This window comes from Mycteria americana, chromosome 11 (assembly GCF_035582795.1).
Source record: "Mycteria americana isolate JAX WOST 10 ecotype Jacksonville Zoo and Gardens chromosome 11, USCA_MyAme_1.0, whole genome shotgun sequence".
In the NCBI taxonomy this organism is placed as follows: Eukaryota; Metazoa; Chordata; class Aves; order Ciconiiformes; family Ciconiidae; genus Mycteria; species Mycteria americana.
Genome location: NC_134375.1, coordinates 11968109 through 11978511, shown reverse-complemented (window position 1 = coordinate 11978511; position 10403 = coordinate 11968109). Strand labels below are relative to the sequence as shown.

The 10403-nt window shown below is 42.9% G+C and overlaps 2 protein-coding genes across 3 annotated transcripts in view; one reads left to right on the top strand and one right to left on the bottom strand.

Annotated features, from left to right (window-relative positions):
* Positions 1-893: 893 nt before the first annotated feature.
* On the top strand, positions 894-6551 carry LOC142415539 (histone-lysine N-methyltransferase SETMAR). The gene is made up of 2 exons (XM_075513977.1): positions 894-980; positions 2823-6551. The coding sequence occupies exons 1-2, from the start codon at positions 894-896 to the stop codon at positions 3618-3620; spliced, it is 885 nt and encodes a 294-aa protein (XP_075370092.1). The 3' UTR covers positions 3621-6551.
* Positions 6552-7325: 774 nt separating this feature from the next.
* SUMF1 (sulfatase modifying factor 1) overlaps positions 7326-10403 on the bottom strand; it is a 38620-nt gene continuing 35542 nt past the window's right edge. For both annotated transcript variants that reach the window (XM_075513997.1, XM_075513996.1), the window contains one exon: positions 7326-8747. In XM_075513997.1, the coding sequence (XP_075370112.1) occupies positions 8637-8747 (111 nt within the window). In that variant the 3' untranslated portion in view covers positions 7326-8636. The remainder of the gene's footprint in view (positions 8748-10403) is intronic.

The window sequence follows — 10403 nt, the reverse complement described above, 5'->3', positions numbered from 1 at the left end:
GATTGCTTTAGTAGAACATCATATGTAGTACTGGCAAGGCCTCCCAGATCAAGCCAGAGGTTGGTTCCATGGGTCCCCATCTCACTTCATCCAGAAAACTAATTTGACTGAATTATCACCTGACAAAGTAGCCAAGGGGAAGATTAGGGCCTTGTGCTGGATTCCTGTAGGTACAAAACCTGCCAAATCTTTTTCCATCCCCAGACAGGAGGCAGCCACTGTCTCCACTGACCAGCTACACCTGCCAGAATTTCTAGACCTTGTAAGATCTGAATACAAGACTTCCCACCCACATTACAAAACACATTAGCTTATTTAAAAAAAAACCCAAAATATAAAAAATTAATTAACAGTGTAAACCAGCCAGGAAGAATTAAAAAAAAAAAAGCCAAACAGCCAAACTCTTAACACCTTCAAAATAAGCAAGGATTTACAGTCACATGAAGAATTAAAATAACTCAGTAGCTTGTAATTAACATTTAAAATTAATCGGGTTTGAGTAGTTTCACACACATCACACAAAGCCGCACCGGTTTCTGGAGGGGCAGCCCCATCACAGGGAGCGACCCACGGTGGCAGCCACACCGCCTTCCCCCAGCCCCGGGCCAAGGGCAGCCTCATCCCACGGGCGCATGGCGACACAGAGCTCCCCTCGCCGCCCAGCCCCTCCGCAGCGAGCAGCCCGGCACCACACCAGCCTCGCTGAGGGAAGGAGCGCCACAAGATGGCGGCTCTCCACCCGCGCCAGGCGAGCTCCCGCTCCTGCGCCGCGGCTCTAAGCGACCACAGCGTCTGCGCGCCCCCACGCGGTGCGTCACTCCCTCTGCCCAACCAAAGAGAGGCTTCGGCCCGGATAGCCAATCCCCCCAGGGCCAGGGGGCGGGGCCGGGGCGATGGCGGCCGGGGCGGACCTGAGCGGCGGGTGGGAGCCCGTTGCGGTAGCGGTGTGGCCGCCTGGGGAGGCCCCGCCGGACTTCCAGGTAGGGGCGGGCATGGGGGCCGCGGCCGTCTCGGGAACCGGACCGGGGGGAGGACCGCGCCCGGGGGACCGGGGAGGGGCGGGAGAAGCGGCCGGGGCGCCTCAGGGAGCCCGTTTGCTGGCGCCGTCCCCTCAGACAGCCTGCCCCGGACACCGCCAGCCCCTGCCCTCTCGGGGTAACGCTCAGCAGGAGGGGTTGTGGGACTCGGTAACGCCTCCGCGAGCAGCCCTTCGGTACTGGTCTCGTTACGTGCTCGCTCTTCGCCGTGTACTTCAGTTACGTGTACATACAGTTTTCCTCCCCATATGTGGCACTTTGTAGATTTTAATCGCGCAGTTAAGACGTCACTTTTTAGAAGGAATAAAGCTCTTGCGCTACAGGGCATTAGCGTCGACCGTAGGCTGCAACTAGGCCGGGGGTAAAAATCTGACAGGCTTGGGAGACGCTTCCCGCTGCACAGCCGTCTGAAGCGGTGTACAAGAAAAGGTACAATCTACCAGCGTAGGACGATACTTTAAGCGTTTTTCGTAGTCTCTCAGGCATAGCCCAGTTTCTGCTGTCTTCTGTATTGCTGGTAGTAAGTTCCAGACGCGTTTCCTGGAAGTACACCTTACTGCCTAGGGGTTTGCTTCAGTGCTACTACAGAGTCTTTCGAAAACAGAATGAAGAAGCTTCTAGTAAGCCTGGGGAAAAAACTAAAGATGTAATCCAAATAGACCCTAATCTTCCTAAATTGCATGGTGTGCCGATATTTTACAGAAATAGGAATGCTTGTGCACAGTGAATGGGAGAAGATGGTAACAGATAAGGGACTATTAAACTTGGTTTTGAGTAAAGCCAAATGGCTGAGAAAGCTGATGTTTATGAAAAAAGAAACTTCTGAATGAACTGGCATGTTTCCCAACACCCAGAAGCTACCAGACTTAAGCTACTGTGAAATGTAATATTTAGCAATAGCACATACTCCAGGTTTCTAAATAAAGCTTTGCGAGCTGAATGCTGAGAAGAAAGTAAAAATATACATGTAGCTGTCTTTACATTTTGATTTTCAAATCCAGCAAGGTTTCTATAGCCTTTTATTTTGCAACAGTTCATAGTGCTGTAATCATTCACCTGCTGGGGGCATTAGTGTAATTTTGAGAACCTGATTTTCAACTTGGGTTGTTTGAACGGAACCACATCTGTTCCCACAGACAGAATTTAGGGTGAAGCAAATACTCTCTCATGTTTTACACTGACAATAGTTAGCCCAGCTTCTTTTCTAAATATGTAGAGGTGTGCTAGTGCAACACCATCACCACTTTGTAACAGAATTAGGAGGAGCAGATTTGAATACAACATTTTGAAGAGATAAATTGAAAGTATCTTCATTTTTAACAAAAACGGGCATTTGAAATTCTGTAACTTAAAATAGCTATCAACTGACCTTATAAGTCATTTATCCAGCATTTTGAAGGGGGGAAAAATTACTTTAAAGATACTTTGCTATTTCTATAAATAAAAATCTTCTCTAGTAAACTAGATCCAATTAGCTGACATGTTTTTCCTGCTAAGAATTTTTTTTTTTCTGGCTAGTACACTATTTTGAGAAATTCAGTCACTAAAAGACTATTGATTCTTTCTCAGTCTATGTGGAATATCTGTTTTGCATTCTTTAAAACATTTTAGAAAAGTTAGACTCGTAGTTAGAAGAAGTTTACAGGAAAAAAGAAGTGTTCGTGATTTCAGTTCCCCACATTCAGAGATCAGTTGTTGCCAGACACGAACTTCTTAAAAATTCAATAGCCTCTGTGGAAAGAAACGTTGAATGTGACAAGGATTTGACTGTTGTTCTCTTCGCAGTATAGCCCAGACAACGTGGCTGGAGCAGATGGCGACATCGACCCCACTGAAATCACCTTTCCAGGATGTTCTTGTCTTACCAGCTCCTGTGTGGTTCACGTGTGCTCGTGTCTTTGCCATGGTGAAAATTACAACAGTTTGTGCCTCAGGCCTACAGACGAAGAGGAGGAGTACGCCAGGCCTGTTTTTGAATGCAATGCCATGTGCCAGTGTGGTGAATCCTGTCAAAACAGGGTTGTTCAGAGGGGTTTGCAATTCAGACTTGAGGTATTCAAGACTGAGAAGAAAGGGTGGGGTCTTCGCACTCTGGAATTCATAGCTAAAGGAAGATTTGTTTGTGAATATGCTGGTGAAGTTTTAGGCTTTAACGAGGCACGTAGAAGAATTCAGGCCCAGACATCAAAGGATTTGAACTATATTATAGCGGTGAGGGAGCACCTCCATAGTGGTCAGATAATGGAGACATTTGTCGACCCTACATACATTGGTAACATAGGCAGATTCCTGAATCATTCTTGTGAACCAAATTTATTTATGGTGCCAGTTCGAGTTGACTCAATGGTGCCTAAACTGGCACTTTTTGCAGCTACTGATATTTCTGCTGGAGAAGAACTTTCATACGATTATTCTGGAAGATTCCATAATTTACCAATAACTAACAGAGAACAAAAATCTTTAGAGGAAGATAAGAGATTGAGAAAACCTTGCTACTGTGGTTCCAGCACATGTGCTTCCTTCTTACCTTGGGACAGCTCCCTCTTTTCCACACCAGACACTTGTTCAGGGAGCTCTCCGTAGCTTTTCAGTCCCTAAGCATACCTAACATATCATTTTCTCTAGTAGTTAAATTGCAATTAAATAAAACTCTGATTATGTATTCCACCAAGGAAGCACATGTGGTTCTGCGTAACAGGTAGAAGACAAGATTTTGAGAATAACTTCATGCAACATCCTAGAGACTGTTTTCAAGGTGTATGGTATGATATGAGGGAGCACTGGAGCTTCAGGGTGTTCCAAAATCGGTTACTAAGCCAGGCCTGGTGCTTTTTTTCTTGATTTCTTCTGACAGCTTGCTGTATGATAAAGCACCTCTCTCAATCTGTATGTTTCAGAAAGAATGAACTTGAACATTGGTACACAGAAAGGACATGTGATGACAACAAGAAATGTCACTGAAAATTACACAAGCAAATGACACCAAGGAATGTTGACATTTGCAAAAAGGGCATTAGGTTTCTTAAATCCCATTAAAATAATTCACTTTTTAAAATTAACTTGCAATGAATTTTTTTGTTCCACAAAACATAAATAACTAATTATTATTGATGTAAAAAAACTTGCCCAGAAAGATTAACCTGAACGCTTCATCCCCCCATTTTCCATCTCCAGTGACATCTAGCTGTCTACTAAAATCTGGTTTTAAGTGACTAGTTCAGTTTCATTACCATTTAGCTTCTATGTAAACGGCACAGTCCTGCAGGCTCTGAGAAGTACAATCATCTTACCGTTTTAAATTGCATCTATCTCAAGGCTCATTAATAAGATTTCTGCAATAATAGCAAGCAGTGCATCCATGTTACTTTCCCGCACTATTATTACACACCCAGGAAGCCATTTCAGACTCTATAGTCTAAAGCAGTGTGACGCTGCTATCCTGACTTCTGAAATGGATTAAAGTAGGAAATAGAAAAGTACATCTGAACAACAACAAATTTGTGGGTTTATGTTGTTGAACAGCTGGCAGATACATGAGCATTCCTTTCAGCTACTAACTGGTTTGTTTTCACTAGTCCTGCAGAGCCAAACAGTATTAAGCAAGGCCTGTCCTTTCCCAGCAGAGGGAGAAGGTCATTGCCTCTTTTCATCATTCTTGTACAGATCTAACATGTGCACACTGCTTTACTGAGTGTCTCCTTACACCAGGGATACACCAGAGAGCTTACCAGATGGGGTACATTCTGCAACTGCTCGCTACTTCACTTCCTTTCTAGAATGATCAAATTAAGGGGGCTTCAAACAGGCTTGTTTTGAATTTCCCCCAATCTTTGATATACAAGACACAGAAACTGCAATGCTGCTTTTTACAGTCGTGCCACAGTGCTCCATCAGTAGCACAAACCCCTGGGTTATTTGCTCTGTACAGTTTGATCTTTAACTGTGTTCATAACCTTTGACAAAACATACACGCACAAGGTAGCGCATCTTGGGGGGCAGGGGGGAATCTGCTGTTCTGCAGGCCATCGGCAACTTTTTTTTTTTCAATAAAAAAAGACAACTTTGATTTGGACCTGAAAGGTTAACCTGATACTGACAAGGGATAAAGGACATTTTGCTGATCTTATTTTGCTATTTGCCAAAGAAAATCCTACTTTGTGGGCACCTATACTTCCTAGATAAACTTCAGTGTTAGCTTCTCCCCATTTAATGTATACCTTCATGCTTCCATTATGGAGAACTGCTGTTGAGATGTACATACAGCTGTGGTTTTGGTTTAAGGTAAAGATTACCACGTGATTTTTCTTAGGGTGAATGATTAAGTGTCACTTCTGTCAACACAGAAAGCTTCTGAAGGATTTCAGCTGCTTGTCAAAAGTAATTTACAAGCTGAGTGGCCATTAACTTTATTCCTTGCCTGATGAAAGGTGCCTCCTTCTACAGAAGATAAGTTCTCCAGATCCCGTAACTCGGAATGCACACTGCACTAGATACCACAGTTCAGCTTAGGTTGCAGGGTCTCTTGTGCTATTTAGAGGCTTACCTGGTTTTCTTCCCCCAAAGGGCATTGCGCCAGCTGCCTTCAGCCTGCAGGACTGGAGGGCTGGGAGTGGATGATCCAATCTACTTCCTCTTTCCCTCCTGGAAGAAGTTTCAGGACGAGTTTTATACCGTCTGTATTCCCATTCCTCAAGATTAGATGGGTTTTCAAGATGACAGGACTGTTTGCTAGCTTCCTGTTATGAATATGTACTTGGCATGATTTTGAGTAGTTAAGGAAGTGTAGATTCAAAAAAAATAAACCCAAAACACAAACCCCCAAACATCATCAGCAGTATCTCATCCTTGCATCACCAGCCGTAAACCAGAGAACACAGCTGAGCCTTCTGTCTCTGTGCAATCCTACCCTTTCAGTCCCAGCTAGCTGATGCTGCTTCTAGCAAGTGAACTGAGTATCAATCACTTGCTTAGAACACACTTCCACAGCATGGAACAAAAAGAGAGCGTTGTACTGTTGAAAACAGCCAGCCACATTAAAGGCCTTGCAAGAACATGAAATAATATGTTGTAATTGAGTTCTAAACCATCATGGCAATTGTTAATGGCCTTTTTCCATATAGCATGTGCTTTATACTCCACTATGCCTTAGCACTACAGCTGCCTGGGGGTGTGGAGCAAAATCCTACTAAAAAGAAAAAAAACCTCTTACAAGGGCCTAAAAAAGGAAATAGACCCTTGTTTCTGCCTGCTGCATTCCTGCTCACTTTTTCCTTCAGGTTCCTTTCAGCTTCCGAGTCCCGGTCTACACAGTTTAATGTGCTCTTTCACAACGAATCCAATCAAACAGCTCAAAAGACTGAGCTCTGTATAATCCTCCCTCCTTTCTACTCTCAAAGTGCAGTAATGATTATCGATATTTCAGTGTTCAGTACTCAACTTAGGCTTGGAGGTTTACTTTCCCATTGAAATCTGATCGGATGAATTCAAGGATGTTTAATGAAAGATCTTGTAGTAAAATACCAACGAAGCAAAACACCAACAAAATACCAACAAAACAAACAAAATCCAAACAAAAGCAGCATGAATGGGGGACATTCCACCATCTCCGCAGACCAGGAAGACTTTCCTCCACAAGCCACCTACAGCACAATGGGTATTGACTGACATATACCTGATGGTGTGGCATCATGAAGCTGTTTCTTTAAATAAAGTCCTAAGAATTTTCCAATATATGGAATTGTATGTGTATTTTTATCAAGGATTTTTTCCAGAATAAAAAACAAAACCAGCTCTAGGCAAAATCTTTTATAAAAGTATATTCCTTCTTGTGGCAGAAAGATAGAAATAAAGGTAGAAAGGGTCTTTCCCTATTACTGTTAGTAAGATAGATGATTTTAATGCATAGATTTTAATTAAACAATTAATGCTGGTAAGGCAGTCTTTACTACACAAAATATTTACCACAGCTTTTATCATGCTTATGTGAGTGCCAAGTCATAGTGGTGTATTCTGGAATCGTTTTTTTCTGCTTGCTAGAATTACTTTTACCCCTCACTGGAGGCTGGTGTTTGTCAAAGGGCTCCTCAGACATTCTCCAACGTCTTCCTTTCAACATGAAACGCTGAGTGGAGCACGAGCTGGCAAGTGACAGATTTGTATTAACTCCAGGTTGTGTTAAACCCAAACCCCACTTACTACAGAAAAGACAATGCTGGGAAAGAGTGGCATCAATGCAAAAATTTTTGTTAATCCACCACATTGTTCACTGTTAGGTCTCAAAGTCACCACATTGTTCACTGTTAGGTCTCAAAGCAGCTGACAAGACAGCCAAGTTCAATCCCTGTTTTACACGCAGGCAGTTAAGAGACCTGTTACAGAGCAGCAACACAGCTGACTGCGACACATTGGAAAGGACAGCCATTCTGGTGCAGAGCTTACTGCACAGGCGATTTCTTGTTCAGTCTCCACTTGGAGCAAGCAATTGCCTGGCACAGAAATATTACCAGATACCGTGTCCTAGAGTGACTGACAGTGCAAAACACTTTGTGAAAGGCCTAAAACATTCAGATCCCAAAATGAGGTAGCTGTCATTACTCCCATTTCTCTTCCTGCTTGCTAAAATTCCTCTCCTTTTAAGTGGGATTTTTTTTTTTTTTAAAAAACAGAGACAACAGTTTCAAAATTTACCTTATTAGGCCTTAAGGCTCACAGTTACATCTGCTGTCTTTTCACTTTAATGATCTTTGATTCAAGTGGAATCATTTGTTAGCTTAAGTTTCTAATGATGCTATTTCTGCAATTTGCAAGTCCCCAAAATAAGCCTACACCATGTCTAAGAGAAATTCAAAGGAAATTGCCAGTGTTTTTCCATCAATAAAAGTCTTCAGCATAAAGAAATGCTTGAAATTTTATTCAAATACGTACATCATTTCTAATCATCATCACCCTGAGGATTATCATCCCTCAATTGCAGAAGGCACTTTTCTAAAGAGCAGCAAGTATCTCACTGGAAAAAGCACATTTCTGGACCTGATTTTCACTGCAACAGGAATGTAATACAAGGGCTGCACTAGCTGCCTGTGTCAATTGCTGGCTGTCTTTCAGCCCTCGCCTCTTCTTAACTCCTTCAATTTTATTTTAAAGCTGTGTAGAATTTCTTAACTGCTTCAAATTTCTTTTGAAGCTGTCCACAAGTTTATAGTCCTTGTTTATTGGATTTGAGTGTAGAAATCCAAACTACGCATAAATAAAACTATTTAATAAAGATCTTTTCTAAACAAGCTATTAATTAACCTTTTAAAACAATCAGCATGTTTCTGCTCAGTTTTGTGCTAGTTAACTCCAGAATACTCTCGCTAAAACCAGCACAATCCACTGATAAAAAGTTTGGTCAGAATAAAAGTCCAGGCCAGCTTCCCCAAAGGTAAATACAGGAAGGTTCTTCAAGCAATGTTGAGTAGCGTTGGATTTTTTTCCACCAGCAGGAAGTTTAAACACTAGATTTTTCTATTCCGTGTCACCAGCAAGTAGCACTCCACACATCTCTTCTTCCTTGGGTGAAATTCAGCCCTTCATGTCTCGGTGCGACAGCCCACTTGGTCACGGTAGCTCCGGCAAGGTGTCTGCGGCGCAGCGGAATCCCAGATTTGAAGCGGAGCTGTCAGGAGTGTTTTGACTACGTGCCGCACAGCGATACCTGTAGCAGTAGGACTGGGGGGGGGGGGGGGGGAGGGGGAGCATATCACAGCTTGAGTTTCCTTAGGCAAGAGTTTGTTAGATTAATACAGCAAAACATTTCAAATGCTGTTGAAACGATCAATGAACTGATACAGATCAAAATCACTGTGTTAGAAATAAGGGAACTCCCACTGTATAGAGACTAGTTGCAGCTGACACAAAAGGTAGTTTGAATGGCAAAGCATCTGATAACGCAAGTGTTGACTAATAATATATCCTGGTCCCAGAAAAAGCCAAAATGACCATTCTGCTTCTCCTCAGAGGAAGAGAAAGCATCGCAGTGCCTTAACCTGTGTATCGGTATTGTAAGGGACAACTGGAAATGGACAGGTACTGGCACCTGTCAACGTTTCACTGAATGAGATGCAACACAAAAAAAGGAATAACTGGAGGCAAACTCCTTCCCAGTGGGTAGCATTATTCCCATATGGCTAGCATTTTAGGGATATAATCTGGACTAGTGGCTATAACAACATTTACATTTAAAATTAAGCCATTGATAAAATTATTCAATTGCATTTCAGATACTCCTAGTACACAACTTTGAACACTGTCCTCTTCCAGAATGGGCTGCAATCACATGGCAGCTGCCCCTCAGAAAAACAAAAGGAGGAGCCATCATTGCCATTTCATTTCTTTAAGTGAGAAAGGAGCACAAGATTACTTCACAGGACTTGTCCTCACACCCACCAGATACAGCCATTTGATGCCACTGATGTGTGTCGGTGGGAAATATCTCTGCGCTTTCATTCCCAGCATCATTTGTCTTGTGCTTGTAGGATTTGCTATTTCTGTGATAGACCAATTAGATAAAAAATGTCATCTTAAAAGATTCAGAAAAGGACTGCTGCAGGGTGCTTTGCACAGCTTATTTTGAGAAAGGCTGTTTAACTTATACACAACCAAATGAATCTAAACAGGACAAGGTCAGACATCTTTACAGCAGGGTATAGATGCTTGTCTGTAACATTTTGTACGCTGCCTAGCCTTACGGATTTGGCCATGTCTCAGTGCATGTTAATATACCTACACTCCTTGAAAAAAGAAAAACCTGTGCTATTCACGGTGCTACAGATTCTCAATTATCTGACGTTAGGAACGGTGGTTTCCAAACTGCAGAACTAACCAGTTTAAGCAGTTTGCTACATTAAGTTAGACTGCCTGGAAGCAGTTATCCATCATAGCATGGAAGGAGAACAGTCACAGTGGTAATTTCACTCAAAGTGCTGGGGTAGCAGACTGTGCATTTATGTACCAACTCCAGTACAATCCATTCAAGTTCTGCCCCATTTTGCTGTTACTTCAAAAGATCTAGCTCAGGCTTTTTGTTCCTGTCCTCCCGCTACAGGCTCCTGGCCTCTGACAAAAAAACCACCACTTTCATTCAGGCTGTTTCAGCTGCATGGCTGGGTTAAAAAGCAAACACATTTTTTTTCTTTTTTTTTTTTTTTCCTTCCTCTCACCTCCCCCCCCCCCCCTTTTTTTTTTTTTGGGGGGGGGGGGGGGAGGGTGGCAGAGGAGAGCAGGAAGGAGAGGGTAGTTTTTTCTCCTTTATACCCAGATCCCTGCAGGAGTTCAGGCACAGCTACTAAACAGTTCAATTTGTATGACCACGAGGGTGGTGACAAC